The sequence below is a fragment of the Astyanax mexicanus genome, chromosome 13 (assembly GCF_023375975.1).
Source record: "Astyanax mexicanus isolate ESR-SI-001 chromosome 13, AstMex3_surface, whole genome shotgun sequence".
Taxonomy (NCBI): domain Eukaryota; kingdom Metazoa; phylum Chordata; class Actinopteri; order Characiformes; family Acestrorhamphidae; genus Astyanax; species Astyanax mexicanus.
The window spans coordinates 23,849,351-23,874,666 of NC_064420.1; the positions used below are offsets into that span (position 1 = coordinate 23,849,351).

The window sequence follows — 25,316 nt, forward strand, 5'->3', positions numbered from 1 at the left end:
TAATTTTCTACAGTTTTATTCACTTTTAATAATTTCGCACTTTGATTCGTTTTACAGTAGAAAAATAAATGTTTTATTTCAAAGAAATACAATAAAATATACTTTAATTATTCCTTCAAGAGCAGTAGATCTGAGTTATTATTCATTCATTCAGTCAGTCAGTCAATGTTTGTCAACATTGATTAAAAAAAAGAGCACTCCTCCACTCAGTGAGGAAATATTGCATCAGACATGATTACTGTCCTCCTCCAAGACAGGAGAGTATCGAACAGAGATGTAACACTGAGTGTTTGTGTGTGTGTGTGTGTGTGGGAGGGTGTGTGTGTGTTTCAGTTTGTTCATTATGTGTGTATTTCATGGTGTTGAGTTTGAGGTGTGTATGTGTGTGCAGTGCAGCTGAAGAGCTTGGGGAAACTTGGTGAGGAATTCTCTCTCTCCTCTGCACACTTTTCTTAACTGGCCTTTCTCTGAAACACAGAACACAAACAACACCACACATATCTTTATACATACAACAATATGTCCCATATTCATTATGATATTTCATGTTTTGTCTTGTCTAGGGCTGTGTATTGAAATGTAATACCAAAAAGGTACTGACCGAAATGTCTTGGACCGTTTTCGATACTTTGCACGAAACACATATAATGCTGTCTCTCTCTCTCCAACTCATTTGCATTCTCTTTCTTTCTCTCTCTACTCTGAGATATTATAATACAGTAAAAAATGATCTAGTCTGTCAGACATAAACCACATTACACTATTATTACTATCCTCTCACAGTAATACAGACTTTTTAAAGGTCTCCTTCCACTAAAATCCACTTTTTCTTGTTCTTTGTGAAATACAATAAGTCTCCGAGCTGTATATGCATGCTGCACATGAAACCAGGCTGCAGCAGAGCTGGCACTGTCTCTTTAGCTAAAGAGCTTACAGCGTTAGCTATCTTGTGTAAGTAACTGTAGGTTTAAATTGGATCTCCAGTTGATTCTGCGTTTTACCAAGACCTTAAATATACACTATGGGAGCACGGTTTGATAAGGCAGCACAACTCAGAACACCAGTCAAAGCAAGCGCTGTTCATATTGGATTTTATGATATAAAGCGGACTCTGGGGCTTCGATGCAGTGAAACTGCACAACTAGACATTTTAAAATGAATTAAAAAAAAACGAAGGAATGAGACCTTTGTGATTGAAGTGATTGAATGCTTCCAGGGATGCTTAGGTAAAATATTTGTAGTTCAAGTAGTTTAAGTAACGCTGTTTTTTTTTTTCTTAATAAAACATGCTCATTGTTTTTGTTCCAAGATTCTCTCATGGTGACAGGATGAGAATAATACTCATAACGGCTGAATGTAAATAAATGTAAATAATAATTTTGTATGAATAATTATTGCTTTTTGTATTTTTTGGTTAGAATTTAGAAAAAGGTACCAACAAAACTATCGTTTGGGTTTCGGTAACAAATTCAAAGTATTGTACCGGTATTGAAAATTGTTAAACGATACCCAGCTCTAGTCTTGTCCACTTCATTTTATTTATTAATACACATACGTTCTTGCATTTCAGACCTGTAGCATAAACAATAAATGGATGCAAGCCTGAGCTGAGCATCCATGATTTCTGATCCTTCTGACAGCACTGCATCAGCATCAGTCATTCAATAATAACTGACAGAACCACATTCCAGATGTAGCATTGACTTCTTTGGGCTCAGAGGTTTCTGGGATGGACCATCACAGAGTGGAAATGGATACTTTGTTTCAGTATCCATTACTGAAAAGACAAAAAGGACCATCCTGGCTGAAAAGCTTAATCAGCTTCATCACTTGGTATCATCTTGGTATCCTCAAAACATCTTTTTCTAGTGACTTCTTTCATTTTTTTTGCCATTTTCTTCCAAAAGAAACACCAAAACATGTTTTAAGTGTTTGAAGAAATGACAACATTACAAAAGGCTAAATGCTTTCCCATCCCAACCTTTCACAGTAATGGATCTATACTGACAAGCAGCATACCATGGGGCAAGATCTATTTTCATGTCCCATGACTTCTGTCATGTATAATGGAAACCCTGCACTGACCTGTGGGATATGTGTGTGGGGCCTCCTGCACTGAATGTGGATTCATTTTCTGGCGATTTGTCTGTTTGCTTTGACAGTTCGAGCCAGGCACTACTAGTTACTATTATTGCCACCCACTGCTCTGTCCACTGTGGGTGGTACTGCCTTCTATGATGTATTCCTGGTACACACCTGCACTGTAAATCAATTCAAATTAAAGACTTGCATTATTTCATAATATCCCACTCATGGGGCAGCTTCTATCATGGCTCTTATAATTAATGGCCAGTGTTCAAGCTTACTCGCAAGATAACACCTTACAATATATAAAGGTGTAGGTGCTCCCAAGGTGTTCCTTGAAGCAACAATTTATGATCAATTTACATACAGCTGTCCCATGACTTTTGCCATGTTAGAGTACCGTATTTTATGGACAATAAGGCGCACCATATTATAAGGCACACTATCAATGAACGTCTGTTTTCTGGTCTATTTTGATACATAAGGCGCACCAAATTATAAGGCGCATTTAAGCGACAATAGTAAGGAACAAGAGTGTTGCCATGTTTCCTTCTTAATGTTGCCTAAGTAAACAAAACTGTAATTCTTAAAAAAAGAAAACATTTTCTTTCAAAGTCAAACGAGCGCTGCATGTTTATTTACACAGATTTTTCTCCTGAAAACTGTTTATTTGTGTGAGTAAAGTGCTTCTGTTTATTTACAGTAAGCTTAGATTTCCAATATTTTCAACAGTCAATTTAGCAGCAGCGCTAGCCTCAGTTAGCAGTGCTTAGTGCTAGTAAACAACGCCCGACAGGCTAGACTCAGGAACCCTGAGTGTTCTGGTAACCCAGGGCACTATCAGCTAGCAGTTCGTTTCACATAGCTTGTTTTAACACAGTAAACACGCAGGCTACAGTCCGATACACTCACTTTTGAACTTTGACAGAGCTAGCACTGTGGTTAGCGACTAATGCTAAGACTGCTCCAAGCTCGAAGCTGGTACTTACGTAGTGGTGTGGCTTTACTGCTCCTTACAACCTGACTGGTAAAATTCATACATAAGTTTCACTGGATTATAAAACGCACTGTTGATTTTTATTTTTGGTTTCAATTACAGGATTTTAAGTTCGCCTTATAGTGTGAAAAATACGGTTTAATAATTTAATTTGACTTGACAAATCTTACTGTGTCAGTATCTTTTTATAATAAAAAATATATTATATATGCATCCAAATGTCTGAATGTAACAAAACAATTACTGGTCTCAACCTGATAACAACTATCACTAATTACAATAACTAGGTTGTGTGTGTGTTTGCGTGCGCATGTGTGTTACCTGGTTTGTGTGAGCGTAGTCTGCAGGTTAGTGTAAACTGACGACAGACTGCACTGCTGGAACACAGACAGCAGAGATACTGCACCAGAGGATCATCTGGGTCCACATCACACACCTGAGCAAACACACACACACACACGCGTATGCACAGCTGCATAAGTTACAGATAATTTTAAGACAGTCCTGCCAAAATCACTCCAACAGCTGACGTTGAACCGATAACACAGAACACAAAAATATGTAACATATTTAGAACCAAATTCCAAAACATGAGCTCTACAAATCAGGTAAACAAATGAGTGCAGTTGTGGGGAAGCCCTTAAATGCAGTGGAATGTGTCTGTGAACCTGTTTAGCTGTGCTGGGGTCTCACCATGTTCCGTCCACGAGCGTACACTCGGAGGTGACCTCTAACCCTGACATGCCGCTGTAGCCCCTCCCAGTCAGTTGCGGCCAGTGACAACAGCTCAGCTACTGTCTCTGTGGAGAACCACACCTGAGCCTCCCCAGTACCGTCCTCAATAGCCACTCTGTGTGCACACACACACAAACTTTATTTATTTATTTAAATTAAGGCGTATACAGCTCTGAAAAAAATAAGAGACCACTTAAAAATATAATTAAGATATAATATAATCAATTTTTGCACCAGGAGTGAAATGTGCATAATTTTATCCAACAGCAGTGTGTAAGACTGGTGGAGGAGAACATGCCAAGATGCATGAAAACTGAATAAAAAACAGGGTTATTCCACCAAATATTAATTTTTGAACTAAATTTGAAAATTACCAATATGTTTTCTTTGCATTATTTAAGGTCTAAAAGCCATTTCTCATTTTATGCAAATAAATGCAATATTTTTATTTGGAATTTGGGAGAAATGTTGTCTGTAGTTTATAGAATAAAACAACCAATGTTAATTTTACTCAAACATATACCTATAAATATCAAAATCAGAAAAACTGATTCAGAAACTGAAGTGGTAATTTTTTCCAGAGCTGAATATTACTGATATTTTACCTTTATTTCAAATATGCAGCTAAACACAAACACTCACTTTGCCTCTGCCTGAAAGATGCCAGTGTTGGAGTCACACGGAGGGCAAGTTCTTGTACACACAGACTGAGAGAGCAAACAAAAGTGCATCGGCAAGTGATCAATAATTAATATTCGTAACAAATAAATAATAATTTATAACCAATACAATAAAGAAACAGCCAAATATTTAGTTATGTATATTACATAAAGCATACAAAACTAAATATTAAATTATCACCATTTAAAAACAATTAATAACAAACAAATTAATGTTAAATATTGTAACAATCTCAATCAGATAAAGATACAAGGTGTGTGTGTCTCCTTACCTGTTTAAAAACACTCCCACAAAAAGAACACACCCACTTTAGCTGCAGGGACAGAACACACACCACATGACTTCTGACCCTACCCACAATGCTCTGCCCTGCTCTGCCTGGAGCCCACTGCCCCAGGTGCATCATGGGAGGAGGAGGACGAGGCTTAAGTGACCTTCAGGCAAAAAAAGTGCTAATTAACAACAAGCAATAAACAACTGGAGAGTGCAGAAATATACCTTTAATATAAACAAAAAATAATAATATAAACAAACAGTCAACAGTATTACACTATTAAAACGTAAAAACGTAGGGATAAAAGTCATGTATTCACTCACCCTAAACCAGTGACAGTCAGACAGCTTACCGGCAGAGACCAGCAGTACACGTTCTTCACACTAAAACAACAAACACACACATACACACATATTTTACCATTATATGTATGTTATTTTACATAGCCTTTGAGAACCAGTAGCCTGACAGAAGCTCATCAGGAACTGAAGGAACTAAAGGAACACAGAGAAGTGGACTAACTCACACGGACACTTTGCGCTGAAAGTCGTGCAAGAGAACTGTTGCTCCTGGGATGAGTCCTGGTATGTAGGGCACGTGGGAAAGATCCAGATAAACCTGGAGACTCCGATCCGGAGCTTCAGAATCCTGCAGCGTCAGCCTCACCCGCAGACCCTGCTCCACAGACTGCTCTGAAATACACACACACACACACACTTTAGCACTTTAAATATTTAGAGCTCTGCAACCCCAATTTAAGGATCACATGGCCCAAACAATAGATTCAGGCTGGGATTTGGGCTGGTTAAATTCATATTTAAGGCTTGGTTTGGGCCAGGTGCCAGGCTAGGTTACTGTTAAGTAAAGTCCCTTGGATTAAAGTAAGGTTTTGGGTTGATTTAATGAACGGTTTAGAATCTTTCAATATATTTAAACAATATACCGGGTTTTTTTGTTCACACTATAAGGCGCACCGCATTATACGGTGCGCTACCAATAAACGTCTATTTTCTAGTCCATTTTTTATATACAAGGCGCACTGGATTATAAGGTGCATTTAAATAATAAGTTAGATTTCCAGATTTCCACCAAGACTAGCCAGACAGAGCTACACTGAGGAACCCTGAGTGTATCGGGAAGCCAATGCGTTATAATCTCCATTGCTAATGCTGCTCCAGCAGTGCTAAACGAGGTTAGGAGCAGACTACAGGCCGATATACTCACCTCTGAAAGACAAAACGAGCTAACTAGCACATAGCTCGGTTTGTAGCTAATGCTAATACTGCTCCAGTCTCGAGTCTTGGTGCTGGAGAACTAAACTACAGAGCTAAACCATAACGCTGCACTTCAGCGAAGTGGCTTTACTGCTCCTTACAACCTGACTGATAAAATTCATTCATAAGGTGCCACTGGATTATAAGGCGCACTGATTTTTGAAAAGAAGAAAAAAAAAAAAAAAAAAAGGATTTTAAGTGCGCATTATAGTGCGCAAATACAGTTTTTAAAACTTTTTTTATTCACCAGTACAAATATCAAACAGTGCACATATGCATAATCCAAGTGGCCTAATAAATTTTCTTAACGGGTGTTTAAATGTAATTTAAATATTAGGTTGGCAAAATTGGCATGTTTTTTTTGGCAGACAAGATCTTTTTTTACTGTATTATAATATCTCAGGTTATTAGAGAGAGAGACAGAACATTTTTATCACAGCAACAGTGATTCGACAGATTTGACAGACAGAGAGAAAAATTGCTTCATAGGTAGCTAGCAGGATTAGCTTCACTGCTAACTGGACACACATTAAACAGCATTACAGTGCGACTGGCCAAAAACACACTCACAACAGACAAACTCACCATTCTCATCTTTAATAAGGTATCTGACTGAAAGGCCAGGTGGGGTGGGGTCGTTGGGTGAGAATAAAGAGCTCTGATTGGCCGAAAGGACTCTACACGCAGATCTCTGTAGCTTAGCGGTGAAATCAACTTGATCAAAAATGGCAAAATTACAAGCTCAAATGATATGCATACTTTAGAAAATGGGAATGTACAAGCATACTAGGAGGTCAAAATGCGTACATAAGAAGCTGAGCTTAGGGTTATACCTTTGTCACTGATCAGTGACCGCAGGGCAGGTGTCTTCCCTTTCTCCTCTTCCAGCGTGATTCTCTCAGATATCACTCCATACAAAGAGACAACCTCAGAACTGAAACATCAACCAAGAGTGAGGACCTTGTTAGTCTTTAACTGAGCTGCAAAGGAGTGTGTGTTTGTGTGTATGTATTAGTGTGTGTGTGTGTGTGTGTGTGTGTGTGTGCGCGTGTGTGTTTGTTACCTGCACCTAAGGACATCAGAAACACTCATCATTCCCTGAATCTAAAGAACAAAGAGTGAATAATTTAATACCAACTCAACCTGAACATACTCATTGAGTCTGTACAGCAGTAGTGTGTTTATGTTCATGTATACATAGCATTTATCACACATGCATATCATACCTGTTCTGACAGCAGCAATTGTGTAAGAGTGTGTATGCGCCACTGAGGCTGAACGAGGAGGGAGGGGCTACTAAGGAGGGTGACTCCACCCTTTGCAGGTACAGTACTGCCACACAGTACACTCACATCCTAAAAAAGAGAGTAAGAGCGAGAGAGGGGGAGAGGGAGTGTAACTTACATCTTCAGCATGTTGCAGTGTGTGTGTGTGTGTGTGTGTGTACTGTACCTCTGTGTTTAGTGCAGTAAGTCTGTAAACTGATCCCGGCTGCAGCAGAGGAAACCAACGAACAGAAGAATCCACAAACTGGAGCTCCATCTAACACACAAACACAATTTACACAAAAGTAATTCACATGCAATAAACATTAACAATCATGGTTAACACAATGATGACTGAAATTTCATATAGATAAGTTAATAATGTTCAGTTTCTTTGATTTTACCAAATTGAAAACCTCTGGAATATAATGAAAAGGAAGACCATCAAACCAAGCTGAACTGCTTACATTTTTTGCACCAGGAGTGACATAAAGTTATCCAAAAGCAGTGTTTAAGACTGGTGGAGGAGAACATGTCAAGATACATGAAAACTGTGATTAAAAAACAGGGCTATTCCACCTATATTAATATTTGAACTCTTAAAACTTTATGAATATGAACTTGTTTTCTTTGTATTATCTGAGGACTGAAATATTTGCATCTTTTTTGTTGTTTCACCCATTTCCCATTTTCTGCAAATAAATGCTCTGAATGACAATATTTTTATTTTCTAATATTGGAGAAATTTTGTCCAGAGTTTATAGAATAACACCACATATAGAATAAAATCACAATATTTAGTTTACTCGAACATGTACTTAAAATAAATATTAAAATCAGAAAATGTGATCATTTTGAAGTGGTCTCTTATTTCTTTCCAGAGCTGTGTATATAAAGTATATATAGACTCTTGGTTTTGTTACAAAACACATCATGGCTTCAGCCATTCGACTGTTAATAAACAGTCAACATTGATAAACACACCTTCCTTTCTCCTCCTGCGCCCTCTCTTTCCTCCATTGGCTCGTTTCTGGGGTCTCTATCCCACCTTTGTACGTCTCCTAGACACGTCACCTTAACAGTGAAGCTCAGCTTGAGCCCCTGCGTCTGATTGGCTGTTTGAAGGTTCCTGAAGGCCACACCCTGTTTGGTGTCCACACGAAGAAGCAGCGTCACACAGGGAACAGACATCATGGACGCTGATCCCTCTGCATCATCTGGGCCATTGCTGTAGTTGCTGCGGTCTCTGTTTTTCTTGTTGTGTCCCTCTCGTCTCTCCTCTGATTCTCTTTTCCTCTTTATCCTCCCAGTGTGAGACGTCTTATCGCTGCACTCAGCCTTCTGCACTCCCTCAACCTGTTCCTCCATCACTCCTCCTTCTCCCTCTCTTTTTCCCTCAGAGGAAAAGATGGTCATGGATGCCGAGGGGCTGAGGATGTGCATGTCTTTCACACACACCTGTATGTAAACCCTTCAACGTACACAGAGAACAAATCTACAAGCAGAACATATCAGGGTGTACAGTAGAGTATAATAGTGGTATTCTCTCTTGAAATCTATTTGCTGTGAAGCTTTAAGTGTCTTTTTTTTTACTGTTTGCAGTTCATATGCAATTAAAATTGTGGTATGTTTTTTTTTTTATTATTTGTAAGCGACATTATTTTAGTCTTGGTAAGTCCGTGATAATTAATAATATAATAGTTATTGAAAATAATTTTCAATAACCGTTTTCTTTTAATCTCCAGTGAATAATATCATTAAACCATTCAAGGAATTGGGATGAATGTCAGTGAGTAAATGGCAAGGACCTAATGCCTTAACTGAACTCAGCGGATGATGGCTGGGTCATATTTAGAAGTCCCAGAATACATTTCTAAGGCATCTGAAACGTTGAGAGCTAGCCAGGCTAAAGTACAGCTTCCACATATAGTGGAGGTAGTTTAACATACTGTTGTTTTAAAGGAGAACTGTAAAATTAAAGGGTGTATTAAAGCGTGATAAAAAGTACTTACCTTAGTTAAATAGCACACCCCCGTTCTCCAGTAGCTTTCCGAGATCCAGTATTTTTTGTGCACTTTGCCCAAACAGGCTTTTAGACTGGGTGATACGGGGCATATTCTTGCCCCTGCAGATTAATTACTTTTCCATTGTTATTTAGGCTCAAAGTAGCTTCACACTTCATTGGCAGTGTTGGGAAGGTTACTTTTAAAATGTAATCCCTTACAGATTACAGATTACATCACTCAAAATGTAATTTGTAACGTAATCAGTTACATTACTTCAAGTGAGTAACGTAATCTGATTACTTTGGATTACTTTAAATATTGTCGTTTTTTAAGCCTGAATGAATGTAGCAACCACATATTGCATATTATTTTATTTTTCTTTCCAGTTAACAAATAGATAAACAAATAAAACAGCCTTTTCAATCACTCTATAAAAATACTTATGAAACCATTTCATCAAACAATTTTATGAAACACTTCTATAAATTGATGATAAAACCATTTAAAACCAAACAATGTAACAACAACTGTAAGCTATCTATTTGCAGGTTTGCCACCAGTGTTAATTTTGACAACAAATTTTGATTTAGTCTTAGTCATAGTCTTGTGACGAAAATAGTATTTAGTTTTAGTCACAATTTAGTCATCTGAAATGTTTTTAGTTTTAGTCGACTTAATGTCATAAGAATATAGTCTACTAAAATGACAGTAAATTTAGTCGACTAAAATGTAAAGGGTGTAAATGTAAATGATTTTTCATCAGTTTCCTTGAATTATTAACTCTACACGTATACAAAATGAAACGTTTAATAACCACTTGAGTAATATTGTTAATGTTTGAAAGTGAAATATATTTATATATGATTTAATGTATATTATTATTATTATTATTATTGTAGGTGTGTGACTATACATATGTTACATTCAAAATTTTGCTCTAGAAATCAGGTCATAAAACATCTGAATAGTTAAATTAAAGTTTAAACAGAGCTGCAGATGCAAAAACAACTTTTAAAGGATCTAGTTTTATCTCCAGCACATCTACTGGAGCTACAGTCTATAAATGAGATCAAAACAAACATTCACACACTGTCCTGTAGAGATGCTCTCAGGATGTACTGAGAGACGTCATGAGTTAAAGTGAGAAACTGATGAAAAAAAGTGCTGTAAGGAACTTTAAACAGACTTTTGGGTTCATAGATTCACTTATTTTATTGTTTTATTTTCGTTATATTATTGAGTTCCTTTCTGACCTGCTGCTGCTTTAACACTAGCTATATCTTTCCCATTGTGAGACTAAGCAGATGATCTGATCTTAATGAGTGAGTTCTGTATCAGTTCTGTGTTTTAGTGCACTGCCGAGTTAAACACACCATCTGCTCATGAAATAACATCAGCATTAAAACGCGGATCTCTGCATGGAGATCTGTGTGACTCTGGTCTGCAGAAGCTGAAAGATTAGTGGTGTTTTTACCGGAGATGGAGTCTCTGTTTACACATTATCTTGTTTTTCGCAACGTCAAAGGAGAAATATATCGACTCTCCCCTCTCTCTCTTCCTGCTGAACACTGTCGAGTTAACTTCCAGTCGAGCTCCGTAACGACAGGTTAATTCCCGGGTTTGTAACTGAGCGCGCGGCGCCTCCGCTAAAGTAGCAGTGATTGGATCTCTTCCTAACTGGTCCCTACCTTTCACAGAACTAAATCAGTCTGATTGGATTTCGTCCCTGCCAAACATTTTCGTCTCGTTTTTATTCGTTGACCAAAATGTCAGTTAATTTCGTCTCGTTGTGTGTGCGGAGCCGCTGTCTGCCCCTCCTCTCTCTGTGTGTGTGTGCAGCGAGACGGGAGGAGGGGCAGACAGTTCCCTGTCATATCAGAGCGATTTCACACCAAAATGTTATTTGCGTTTTGTCGGTGTTGGATTGAAAGAGCAAAAATAGGAAAGTACCACAATGTAACCCTTTTATTTTAGCAGAGTAACTGTAATCTGATTACCACTTACTGAAGCAGTAACTGTAACGGATTACAGTTACTCATAATTTGTAATCTGATTACGTAACGCCGTTACATGTAATCCGTTACTTCCCAACACTGTTCATTGGTAGAATCCGGAGAGCCCTGACATTTAAAACGAGGCATTTAGAACTTTAAAAGTGCACAAGATGTTTATTAAAAGCCACTATTTACATCCCATAACATTGGTAAATCTTTGAGCGCCGCCCTCTTAAATTTAAGTCACCATAAATCAACCGTGTTGAGCAGGAATAGTAAAACTTTTTTTGAGCAATGTTTAATGTAATTTGTTGTTGATTCTTTGCATTCTAATATCGACAGTAATCAGCAACAGCAATATTTTCAGCAACAGCTGGAATTCAGGCATTTCCAAGGAATTAATTTTGCAATTTGCTCAATTATCCTAACTATTTGTTCGTTCTCAACGGTTGACTTATTGTGATGTAATTTTAAGATAGCGGCACTCAGAGATCTATGGAGGCAAACAGTGGCTTTTAATAAACGTCTTCTGCACTTTTAAAGTTCTAAATGCCTCGTTTTAAATGTCAGGGGTCTCCGAATTCTACCAATGAAGTGTGGAGCTATTTGAGCCTGAATAACGGTGGAAAAAGTGATTTATCTACAGGACAAACTATGCCTCTTATCACCCAGTCTAAAAGCCTGTTTGGGCAATGCGCACAAAATACTGGATCTCATAAAGCTGTGGGAGAGCAGAGGTGGGCTATTTAACAAAGATAAGTCATTTTTATCACATTTTAATATAACCCAAGCCCATTTCACACCATTTCACACTGAAGTTCTCCTTTAACTAAAAATAACTATAATAAAATAAATCCAAAATAAACAACAAGAGATTCCTCTAGTTTTCTACTCTACTTAGTAATTCTCCACTGGACTGTGTTTGTCTGTGTGTTTGTGTGTCTATACCTGCAGTGTTTGTGTGTGATGTATCTTTGTTGGTCCAGGTGTTTCCAAGAAGGAAAGTCTGTCTTCAGAAATCTCTCCATCACTAATGTACAATTACGGATACACACCAAACAACCTGCAACATGCACACACACAAAATCATAATAAAAAAATAAATAAATAAAAAAAATAAAAGCAAGATTAGTTTTAGAGATCACCAGCAACAGGACACAGCCAGCAAAGCCTGTGTGTGTGTCTGTGTCTGTGTGTACCTAGCCAGGCTGTGTTGATGGTTGCTAGCTGATCTCCTGACTGGCTGCTTTCCACACAAACACAATCCACAGCAGCAGTCTGGTCCATCAGCCTCACACTCGCTCTGCTGGAGCTGGCCTCCAGAACGCCCACCAGCAGTGGTGGGCAGAGTGTGTGTGTGGAGCAGGAGCGCAGTGGAAGTGTGTGTGTAGACCAGCAGAGCAGAGGGTTGAGTTGAGCATGAGCCAGATAGGGGGCTGACGGAGGGACAAGCGAGGAAAGAGACAGAGACTCCCAGCACTCCTTCTCCATCCAATCACAGAGCTCCTTCAGTGAACACACGGATACATGTGGACGGCTCACAGAGTACTGAAACACACACACACACACACAATTTTAAAAAAGCTGTAAAAGACTAAACACTAATATGACATTTTGATGCTTAAACTGAATGTGTGCGACACCTCGGTCAGGGGGCAGGTGTGGGGGTCCTGAATCATTTCTCTGTAAATGTCTCTTTTCTGCTTCCCTCTCTTTTCCTCCTCCCCTAAAGCAAACTGCAGCAGACGCCCAGCCACCACACACACACGAGCCTCACAAACCCACCGAGGACACAGCCTGGAAAAAAGAGCAGGTACACACACACACACACACAATCATCTTTATCTTTATGACTGGGGTTAAGTTCTTATAAAAGACGTTTAATTGGTGAGAGTGTTTCTATATAGAACCAAGTCTACGGTGGTTCTATATAGATGTGTGGTTCTATTGTGCAGACATAATAGCTCATCTACAAAGAACCCTTTTTACACAAGAGCTGGCAGTAAAAGTTTTACTAAAAACCTAAGAGACTTTGGCACTATTCAGTTCATGATTTTTCTGACCTGCTAGAGCTGCCCTACACAACCGTAAGTGCTTTTACTGTGAAATAGATGCAACTAGAAGCAGCTCATTAATTATTAACTGGGACCACTTAGTGCTGCTGCTCAGTCTTTGACTGTAACTTACACACAAACACTTACCTCTCGGTCAGAGCAGTGTGGCAATAACAGAGCCACAGGTATTCAGAAACTCCCAGGTTCCTCTCTAAAAGGTAACACAGCAGTGGACTGTCTGATCTTGGAGTCGAAATCTTCGACCTCAAAGGACTGAAGGCCCTCACACACACACTAGAGCGCAGACACAAACACAGCATGGCATCAGGGCCGAATGGAGTCGGACGGAACAGAAAGTGGACGTTCTGCAGCTGAAAAACAGAAGAAAGAGAGAGAGAGAGAGAGAGAGAGAGAGAGAGAGACAGAGAGAGGGAAGGGTGAGACTAGTACAAAAAAGAAACAGCATTTGAAGTAAAGACAGAGAAACAGAGCCCCCGCTAACTCACCTCAATCTCAGCCCCAGGCCTTAAACCGCCGCTCAACTTCCTTTGAGGCTGATAGGCTAAACACAGCCCGACCTTTCCATCAATCTCATAAAGCCCCGCCTCCGCATTCAGGACACTAGTGATCAGACCCTGTAAAACACAAATAATTTACAGTTCCTATAAACCTTTTAAAAGGGCCCACACCATACATACTGTCTTGTGTTTTATATTTTGTTTTGGACAAAATATGGGTGGGTTTCATAATTAATTTTCATACAAATTATGTATATATATATATATATATATTTAAGGCTGCAAACAACACTTATTTTAATAATCAATTAATATTTGGATTATTTATTTGTTTAGATATTTATTATTTGGATTAAAATGACATTTTTTTTTTCATTTATTTAATATATATTTAATATATTTGAACATATATTGATTTAAATATTTGTTTACATATGTTTGCACTCTTGATGATATTTGATGATATTTCACAGGAAAAACATGTAAAAAGCCACAGCCACAGTCCCTAAGTTTGGATAAATCAGAGACCTCTCTGGTTATAATGTGTAACTGCAACAAGCATGTGTAGAATAATTTTAATGCAGGTTATTGTAAATAAATTGCTGTGTGAAATTCTGTGTTTTTGTCTATATTGTTTTGTGGTAATATTGTTAATTTATAAACGTAAAAAATTACAGAGCAACTACATCCAATAAACATACCAGGCCACTCTGTGTTTAGAATAAATATATAAGAGGTCTTAGGAATGTTAGTGCCAGAACACTTACACCATTAACTATCATACTGTATTTACTCCCGACCCTACGAATACTACTGCTTTTACTTTAATAGAAATTTGATTTATTAGCTTCATCAGATCATCAATAACATAGGAGTGCGATGTATGAACTGACCCGGTAGCTGATGATTTTGGAGACTTTTCTCCGTGCAGGAGGATCAGCATCCATCTGGGCAAGGTCACCTGATTCCTGCTGCAGATGTGTGTCCAGAGTGTGTGTGCCGGTCAGTGACTGGGTGTGTGAGTCTGAAAGTGATTGCGCCTCCACTTGTGTTGACTCATGTGAGGTGGGTGAGGCTGTGTCTGACTGTGTCTCAATCTGAGACTGTGTGTGTGAGTCTGACTGTGCGAGTGTATCTGATTGTGAGTGTGTGTTGTCACGCTGTTCCTCGGTGTGTGGATTCAGACGCAGGTGGGAACACGGTGTGACAGACAGAACTCTGTGCCCTGCCCACCCACGGACAGAACACACACGCAGAGCTGTAATACACACGCTCTGCCCTACACACACGCATTGCCTCCAGTGCACACACTCCGGGTCCTGAGACAAGAACAGAGAGGGAGGATCACTCAGTTAAATTATTGCTTAAAAATTAAATCACTCATTTACTCACTTCAACACTCAATTAATCAACAAACTGTTAATTAAAAACTCAATCACTCAATGACTAATTCAAGCAATCAATAATTCAATATATTACTTAATTTCTCAATCAGTTACTCAATCACTCAGTCAATCATCAATCAATAACTCAATGATGATCTCAAGCACTCAATTACTCAATAAATTATTTAATAACTCAGTCCATCATCACTCAATTACTCAATGACTAATTCAAGAACTTAATCAGTGAATCACTTAATTACTCAATCACGCAATTTCTCTCAATTACTCAATTACCAATTAAGCACTTAATTACTCAATTATTTACTCAATTACTCAGTCAATGTCACTCAATTACTCAATGACTCATGCTGTCCATACACTACACGACTTTGAAAAGACTCTCAAAAGTCTTTAAACAGACTAAAGTATGACAACCTCTTACATCTAAAGACAAGTCACAGATTTTTTACTTAGAAATTAGTCACAGGCTAAGATATTACAAAGACTGGGGATCACTAAACTGCAACTAAATTCTTTCTGAGATTATTTCCCATTATGCTTACAAAAATTAAAACTTATTTTTTTAGAATTATTTATATTAAAAAATAATTACATTCAAAACATTAAATTTTAGAAAAACAAATTGACAAAAATGTAAACAAATTTGCAAAAGGGCAGCAGTTAGCAGGGGAGACCGGCGTGAGGAGAGCAGAGGGGCGGCAGTTAGAGCAGGGGAGACCGGGGGCGGCAGCTAGAGCAGGAGAGAGCGGAGAAATTAGAACGTGAAATACCGGCACCGCAGTTAGAACAGAACAGATACCAGCGAGGGGAGAGCAGGGTGGCGGTAGTTACAACCGATGATGGGGGGGGGGGGGGGGGGGGGGGGGGGGGTGTAGTATGTACACAAGACAGTATGTAGGGTGTGGGCCCTATTAAAAGATTTATAGGAACCGCCGCCCCCCGCTCTCCTCTCGCCGGTCTCCCCTGCTCTAACCGCCGCACTCCTCGCGCCGGTAGCCCCTGCTGTAAACGCCGCCCTTCGCTCTCCTCGCGCCGGTAGCCCCTGCTGTAAACGCCGCCCTTCGCTCTCCTCGCGCCGGTATCCCCTGCTGTAAACGCCGCCCCCTCCACTCTGAAGCAACACATTTTGTAAATTAACTTTAGTGTTTTGTGATGTGCAAACACTGTGAAACATACAATCTTAAATGTACAATCTTCGCTATACATACATATATATATATATATATATATATATATATATATATATATATATATATATATATATATATATATATATATATATTAAGAGCGGGGAATACCGGCGCGAGGAGAGCGGAGGGTCGGCAGTTAGAGCAGTGGAAACCGGCGCGAGTAGAGCGGGGGCCTCGGTTAGAGCAGGGGATACCGGCAAGAGGAGAGCGGGGGCCGGCAGTTAGAGCGGGGAATACCGGCGCAAGGAGAGCAAAGGAGCGGCATTAAGAGCAGGGGATACCGGCGCGAGTAGAGCGGGCCGCGGTTAGAGCAGGGGATACGAGCGAGAGGAGAGCGGGGGAGCGGCAGTTAGAGCGTGAAATACCGGCGCAAGGAGAGCAGAGGTGCGGCGGTTAGAGTAGAGGATACCGGCGAGAGGAGAGCAGGGGGCGGCAGTTAGAGCGGGGAATACTGGCGCAAGGAGAGCGGAGGGGGCGGCGTTTAGAGCAGTGGATGCCGGCGCAAAGAGAGCGGGGGCGGCAGTTAGAGCAGTGGATACCATCGCGAGTAATATCGCAGTAATTTTTGTGAAAATTAATTATAAAACCCACCCATATTTAGTCCATAACAAAGTATAAAACACAACACAGTGTGTAGGGTGTGGGCCCTTTTAAAAGATTTATAGGAACCGCCGCCCCCGCTCTCCTCTCGCCTGTCTCCCCTGCTCTAACCGCGGCACTCCTCGCGCCGGTAGCCTCTGCTGTAAACGCCGCCCTCCGCTCTCCTCGCGCCGGTATCCCCTGCTGTAAACGCCGCCCCTCCGCTCTCCTCGCGGCGGTATACCCTGCTTTAACTGCCGCCCCTCCGCTCTCCTCGAGGCGGTATACCCTGCTTTAACTGCCGCTTCTCCGCTCTCCTCGCGCCGGTATCCACTGCTCTAAACGCCGCTCCCCCTGCTCTCCTCGCGCCGGTATACCCTGCTGTAACTGCCGCCCCTCTGCTCTCCTCGCGCCGGTATCCACTGCCCTAAACGCCGCCCCCCTCCCGCTCTCCTCACGCCGGTATCCACTGCTCTAAACGCCGCCCCCCGCTCTCCTCGCGCCGGTATCCCCTGCTTTAACTGCCGCCCCTCCGCTCTCCTCGCGGCGGTATACCCTGCTTTAACTACCGCCCCTCCGCTCTTCTCGCGGCGGTATACCATGCTTTAACTGCCGCCCTTCCGCTCTCCTCGAGGCGGTATACCCTGCTTTAACTACCGCCCCTCCGCTCTCCTCGCGCCGGTATCCACTGCTCTAAACGCCGCTCCCCCTGCTCTCCTCGCGCCGGTATACCCTGCTGTAACTGCCGCCCCTGTGCTCTCCTCGCGCCGGTATCCACTGCCCTAAACGCCGCCCCCCTCCCGCTCTCCTCGCGCCGGTATCCCCTGCTGTAACTGCCGCCCCTCTGCTCTCCTCGCGCCGGTATCCACTGCCCTAAACGCCGCCCCCCTCCCGCCGGTATCCACTGCTCTAAACGCCGCTCCCCCTGCTCTCCTCGCGCCGGTATATCCTGCTGTAACTGCCGCTTCTCCGCTCTCCTCGCGCCGGTATCCACTGCTCTAAACGCCGCTCCCCCTGCTCTCCTCGCGCCGGTATACCCTGCTGTAACTGCCGCCCCTCTGCTCTCCTCGCGCCGGTATCCACTGCCCTAAACGCCGCCCCCCTCCCGCTCTCCTCACGCCGGTATCCACTGCTCCAAACGCCGCCCCCCCCCACCGCTCTCCTCACGTCGGTATCCACTGCCCTAAACGTCGCCACCCTCCCGCTCTCCTCACGCCGGTATCCACTGCTCTAAACACCGCCCTCCGCTCTCCTCGCACCGGCATCCCCTGCTGTAAACGCCGCCCCTGCGCTCTCCTCGCGACGGTATACCCTGCTTTAACTGCCGCCCCTCCGCTCTCCTCGCGTCGGTATAACCTGCTTTAACTACCGCCCCTCCGCTCTCCTCGCGCCGGTATCCCCTGCTGTAAACGCCGCCCCTCCGCTCTCCTCGCGGCGGTATACCCTGCTTTAACTACCGCTCCTCCGCTCTCCTCGCGCCGGTATCCACTGCTCTAAACACCGCCCTCCGCTCTCCTCGCACCGGCATCCCCTGCTGTAAACGCCGCCCCTGCGCTCTACTCGCGGCGGTATACCCTGCTTTAACTACCGCCCCCCGCTCTCCTCGTGGCGGTATACCCTGCTTTAACTACCGCCCCTCCGCTCTTCTCGCGTCGGTATCCACTGCCCTAAACGCCGTCCCCCTCCCGCTCTCCTCACGCCGGTATCCACTGCTCTAAACTTTAAGCAGGGTATACCGGCGCGAGAAGAGCGGGGGGAGGGGGGCGGCGTTTAGAGTAGTGTATACCGGCGCGAGGAGAGCGGAGGAGGCGGCATTTAGAGCAGTGAATGCCGGCGAGAGGAGAGCGGGGGCGGCGGTTAGAGCAGTGAATACCGGCGCGGGGAAAGAGGAGGGGCGGCGTTTACAGCAGGGGAGATCGCCGCGAGTAGAACGGAGGGGCGGCGGTTAAGGGGGGGGCAGGTAGGCGTTCTCTGCTGCAGTGCTGTTAGCCAATCAGAGGCGATATATTTGCATGTATAAAAATTCATAAGCAAGAGCCCTAAACCTGTCTTATTTCAGATACTTGTAATTCAGTGATTTTTTTTTTTTTTTACAAACAAACGGCTCAAATGGCATTCATTCATATTAGACACCACAACTAGACTGTTAAAAATGAATCACTCAATTACTCAATGACTAACTCAAATACTCAACTGTTCAATTACGCCATCATTAATTACTCAATCTTTCAATTACTCAATCAACCAATTAATTACTCGTGCAATTAAGAATTACCAAATCAATTACTTAAACATTTAGATACCCAATAACTAAACCCTTTAACTACTCCATAACTTCTATAACTACTTGATTACTCAATCATTTCTCTAATCACTCAATTACTCTATCAATGACTTACTTAATAAATTACTCTCTAATTTATTTACTTCATAAATGACCATTATTTTAATCAATCAATGATTATAAATAAAGAGATATTAACACAGACGTACAGTGACTAGGATGGGCACAGAGGCGTCCTCTTCAGCGAGAATAAAGCAGAAAAAGCATTTCCCAGCAATGACCAGCAGAGGGCAGACCACTCTCACCTCACCACAAACACATACACACCCTCTTCCACTGCCCCTACAGACAGAGAGAGAGAGACAGAGCAAGAGAAAGCATTACACATTGCACTGTTAGATATATAATGAGGCTTACATATGTTTATTTAATAGCTCCTATATCATGATGATTTTTCTGTTTTACAGGATCAACACCTCTGTGTAACTTGTTTGATCTTTTCTAATACACAAAGAAACATTTACATATTTACCCTCACCTCTGTCTAAGAATCCTGGCCGCCTTTCTGACCCCAATGACCTCATTAAGCATCTCCCCAGGGTCAAGCTCTGTGGGTCCAGAGGTCACACAGACAGGAGAGTCAATCAGCTCTAAGTATCCCCCCAATTCTTTTCCAAGTGCATTCTGGGGGATGTAGTTCCAAGTGGGAAGGAGCATCAGCTTTCCCAACCAGAGAGGGGAGGAGTTAAGCACCTGGGAGAACAGAGGAGCTGTTTTATTATACAGTGCATCCGGAAAGTATTCACAGCGCTTTACTTTTTCCACATTTTGTTACGTTACAGCCTTATTTCAAATTGTATTATATTAATCTCTTTCCTCAAAAATCTACACAAAATACCCCATTATGACCATGTGATAAAAGTTTTCTTGAGAGTTCTGAAAATGTATTAAAAAAAAAAACTAAGAAATCACATTTATGTAAGTATTCACAGCCTTCACCATGAAGCTCAAAATTGAGCTCAGGTGCATCCTGTTTCCACTCATAATCCTTGAGATGTTTCTACAGTTAAAAAAAAAAGCCACTCCTTAGTAAAAGGCACAAGGCAGCCCATCTGGAATTTGCCAAAAGGCACCTAAAGGACTCTCAGACCACGAGAAACAAAATTCTGTGGTCTGATGAGACAAAGATTGAAGTCTTTGGTGTGAATGCCAGGCGTCATGTTTGGAGGAAACCAGGCACTACTCGTCACGAGGCCAATACCATCCCTACAGTTAAGCCTGGTGGTGGCAGCATCATGCCATGGGGAAGTTCTTCAGCAGCAGGAACTGGCAGACTATTCAGGATAGAGGAAAAGATGCAGCAATGTACAGAGACATCCTGGATGAAAATCTGCTCCAGAGCGCTCTTAACCTCAGACTAGGGCGACAATTCATTTTTAGCAGGACAACGATCCAAAGCACACAGCCAAGATCTCAAAGGAGTCATTTTAGGACCACTCTGTGAATGTCCTGGAGTGGCCCAGCCAGAGCCCAGACTTGAATCCGATTGAACATCTCTAGAGAGATCTAAAAATGTGCACAGACGTACACATACCCCACCCCTTCATTTTGAGTGTAATCCTTACCCTTTTAACAAAGCTAAGGGGAAGGGGTGAAAACCTCCCCCTAAGAATTGGAAGTTCAGTAACCTAGCTGCTGGATAACTAGTTAACTTTAGGCTTTATTATCTTCAGAAAGGGAGCAGGTGGTGCAGATATTAATTATTATTGTCCATTTCTTAGTTCCTCTGTGGTGGGGAGCTGAAACTAGCTTTGAACATCTCTAGAGAGATCTGAAAATGTGCACAGACGTCTCCCATCCAACCTGATGGAGCTTCAGAGGTATTGCAAAGAAGAATGGGCAAAACTGCCTAAAGAGAAGTGTGCCAAGCTTGTGACATTATATTGACTTGATATATATAGACTTGAGGCTGTAGTTGCTGCCAAAGGTAGTTCTACAAAGTATTAAGAAAAGGCTGTGAATATTTGTGTGAATATGATTTCTTTGTTTTTTAATTTTAATACATTTTCAAAACTCTCAAGAAAACTTTTTACACACAGTCATAGTGGGGTATTTTTTTGTAGAATTTTAAGAAAAGAGATTAATTTAATAAAATTTGAAATAAAGCTGTAACAAAATGTGGAAAAAGTAAAGCACTTTCACGATGCACTGGAAGCACTGTGAGGGCATTGTGTGTTTATCCGAGTGTGATCAGTGTTTTTTGATTATATTCATCAGAAGAACATTAAAATGCCTCAGAAGAGAGTTGTACCTCACAGTGGACACTCCCGGTCACATCCCTCAGTCTCCAACAGCCGTTACACTGACCAGATATGCGTCCATCACACAGAAAGCCAATCAGAAGGAGTTGGGTGCGTGGAAGAGCTTTGTGATTGGGCAGGGCTTGCTCCGCCTCCCTGGCCCGTTCCCTGTAATGACTGGTGCTCCAGGTAAGGCTGCTACAGCAAGGGGAGCGCTGTCTGCTGAGAAGCTCTGAAACAGACACCAATCTGGCACACACATAAATACACACACACTTTATTAGAGATTATATGTACAGCCAGTACATTTTAAGTCACCAATTTACCACAAATTTCTTCAATTGTGCCTAATTCCAAAAGAAATGTGTTTTTTTTTTTGACATTACAAAAAATGAAAACAAATTAATCTCAATCCTAATTCACCGCTTGTTCCTAACACATACCCCTACCCCTTCATTTTGAGTGTAATCCTTACCCTTTGAACAAAGCTAAGGGGAAGGGGTGAAAACCTCCCCCTAAGAATTGGAAGTTCAGTAACCTAGCTGCTGGATAACTAGTTAACTTTAGGCGTTATTATCTTCAGAAAGGGAGCAGGTGGTGCAGATATTAATTATTATTGTCCATTTCTTAGTTCCTCTGTGGTGGGGAGCTGAAACTAGCTTTGATTAGCTTTTATTTTATTTTTCCGTTTCGCCTTAAATGCTGCAGCTCCTGCCTTCTGCTGCACCTTTTAACGTGAAATGGGAAAATTAGCTAGCTACCTACTGAGACAAATAAACAATCTTTTTTAATGCTTGCTATGAAGATTTCGGCCATAAAAAATTGAAAATGCACATTAAATTATGGTAATTTGTGCTAATTGTCACTTTTGACATGGAAAATACTTGTGGGTTTCTTTGGTCGCTTGTGCCATCCTACCAGTAATTCTCATACCCTTCGGTTTGATGTGTGTTGAAAAAGCTCAGTATGAAGGGGTAAAAAGCCCTATCCCTTCCCCCTACCCCTCCAGCCTAACAAGAATTGGGACACCCCTACCTCTTTGCATGCACGCACAAAACAGAGGGGTAGGGGTAAGTGGCAGGGCCAAAGGGTAAAATAAGATTTGGCAATAGGCTGTTCTGAAGATTAGCTTTCATAATTGTACTTAGCACTAGCTTCAAACAATTCAAGTTTTTAACTGGAGCGCTCGTAAGGCGTAAGAAATACCATAACTATTTTTCCCCAAATCCTTAACTAAGCAAAGATTTCAATTAGGGCTGGACTATATAGTAAACATTTATCTCACAAGATATTTCTTAATTTCAGATGATACAATACAAATTCCGATATCAATATGAACAGTATAAAAATCACCACCCTTAGTGTATATAACCACATATGGACAATGCATATGGTATGGTATGGTAAAATATTATATCACAGTATTTAAAAGATATTTTCACAATACACATTTTTATCATATTTTGACATGAAAACAAAATGCACCAGCAGTGGCAGACATAATCCAATTAAGATAAGAACATTTATCACAATACAATAAAATATTGATATGTTGTTTAGCTCTAATTCCAATTATCCAAAAGCATCCTAAATAGAAACCCACTTGTAGCTGACAGGTAGAGACTGTGAGCCTGTAGTTCTCCTTACAATCCAAAGCACAGTCTCAGCCAGTTTCTCCACTGACCACCCGAGAGAGGTTCCTACAGCAGGGTGGATCCAGTCCCTCACTGCAGCGTACAAATCCCCCAGCCATGCCTGCTCCTACAAAACACACAGAGTTACTTTTTAGTTATTTTTATAACTGAAATAACTAATATTATCAGAAGGTAATATATATATTTTTAAATAATATATATTCAATTAAACTAGTAGTGTTGAGCCGAAATTCTTAACACTACTGCTTTGAATGTTGTAATCGTGTGTGAGAAAACTTATATTGAAATGTAGTGTTGATATTACATATTATGATAGAGTTTACTTTAGATACATGAATTCATAGATTTGAATAACCATAAATGTGTGTAACCATTAACTAACTAAACTACTGGATCAAAGTATTTGTACAACATAGACTAGATAAAGCATTAAAGTCAAAATTAGAGAGTTAACGGAGACAGAGTGGGCATAAAATCTACATCAATTTCTAAATCATTTTTTTCTGATTTTGCTATTTATAGGTATATGTTTGAGTAAAATGAACATTGTTGTTTTAGTCTATAAACTACAGACAACAAGTGAGAAATGGCTAAAATAACAAAAAAGATGCAGAGCTTTCAGACCTCAAATAATGCAAAGAAAACAAATTCATATTCATAAAGTTTTAAGAGTTCAAAAATAAATATTTGGTGGAATAACCCTGGTTTTTAAGCACAGTTTTCATGCATCTTGGCATGTTCTCCTCCACCAGTCTTACACACTGCTTTTGGATAGCTTTATGCCACTCCAGGTGACAAAATACAAGCAGTTCAGCTTGGTTTTATGGCTTTATGGCTGATCATCCATCTTCCTCTTGATTATATTTCAGAGGTTTCCAATTAGGTAAAATCAAATACACTTATTTTTAAGTGGTCCCTTTTTTCCCCAGACCTGTATATTAATCTTTACACATATGAAGCTACGGCAATAGAGCTCCAAATGGTTTAAACAGAGGTTGGGGAAACAAATAAAGATATTTATATTTAAATCTAATTTATTTATCATTTAATAGTATGTAACTTCACAGATTAGGAAGACAATAAATGAGAGGAATGTGGAACCATTAACCATTACACCACTGGATTGAAATGCTTGGGCTCCAATAATTAGATAAAGCATAACTAGATAAAGTCAAAATAAGACAGTTAAGTTAACTGACACAGACTGGGCATTAAAACAAACTTCTGGACATCATACCACTCGAGTGCAGTCTTTAAAGGGGTCTAGAAACTCGTCCATTCCTCCACAGCAAAATATGCACAGCTGTCACACTGCAACTTTCAGAATCCTTACTTTTTATATCCGTCCATTCCACCTTAAATGTTCCAGAAGATTATACACTGGCGTCTGAAGCCCCAGAGTGCAACTGCCGGTCCATTTAAGGTGGAACTGACAATTCAAAAACAAAACGGACGGATAACAAACCAGCATCAGCCTAGTCAGTGAATAACATGTCTACACATAAGATCACTAGAAATCATTTAAATTCCCTCTCTGAAATAATTTTATTAAAAGAAAAGAACCCGCGCTAAAATCTTCAAATCATCCAAAACAACTCCTTCTTCTTCTTCTTCTTCCTGCGTAAACTCTCCTCCGCGCAGCGAGGCTGACCGCTGCCCCTGCAGGACAGGGGGAGACTTAACCCAGACACACCGAGCAGATAAAACACACTGTATATAATATTATATAAACTCAGCATAAATAGAATATAAGCAAGGCTCTAGACTAACTTTTTTAGGTGCACCAGCACAAATGTTAGGTGCATCCAAGTTTTCGACTGCATTACCTTCAACACTGCAGTTTTACAGGTTGACTTCTTTTTTACCACTGTCCATTCAGGAAATATTGACTTATATAATAATTAACTAACGATCTGATCAGCATAAAGTTCTTTATTTGAAGCATCATTCTAGAAATAAGGTAATATAAAATAGAAAATGTGTTAGTGTTTGTTGTAGAAATGAGAATGAAAGGTGGGT

General features: G+C 40.9%; 1 protein-coding gene across 3 annotated transcripts; it reads right to left on the reverse strand.

Moving 5' to 3' along the window:
* ctc1 (CTS telomere maintenance complex component 1) lies at positions 1-24,917 on the reverse strand. Of its 3 annotated transcripts, XR_007423928.1 has the most exons (24): positions 24,535-24,917; positions 23,246-23,403; positions 21,654-21,891; positions 19,881-20,095; positions 19,552-19,684; positions 14,777-15,202; positions 13,872-14,000; positions 13,513-13,736; positions 12,955-13,108; positions 12,511-12,859; positions 12,260-12,374; positions 8,296-8,782; positions 7,499-7,588; positions 7,273-7,401; positions 7,110-7,150; positions 6,880-6,980; positions 5,299-5,464; positions 5,096-5,155; positions 4,770-4,932; positions 4,460-4,524; positions 3,776-3,953; positions 3,404-3,518; positions 2,086-2,261; positions 362-467 (listed from the first exon to the last, which is right to left on the reverse strand). XR_007423928.1 is itself a non-coding variant. In XM_007237502.4 (23 exons), the coding sequence occupies exons 1-23, from the start codon at positions 24,574-24,576 to the stop codon at positions 355-357; spliced, it is 3,870 nt and encodes a 1,289-aa protein (XP_007237564.3). In that variant the 5' UTR covers positions 24,577-24,916; the 3' UTR covers positions 1-354. The 3 variants fall into 3 exon arrangements, 2 of the variants coding, with proteins under 2 accessions (XP_007237564.3, XP_049319135.1); XM_007237502.4 differs by lacking the exon at positions 2,086-2,261 and having other exon boundaries at positions 1-467; positions 3,776-3,932; positions 24,535-24,916; XM_049463178.1 differs by lacking the exon at positions 2,086-2,261 and having other exon boundaries at positions 1-467; positions 24,535-24,916.
* Between the last annotated feature and the right edge of the window lie 399 nt (positions 24,918-25,316).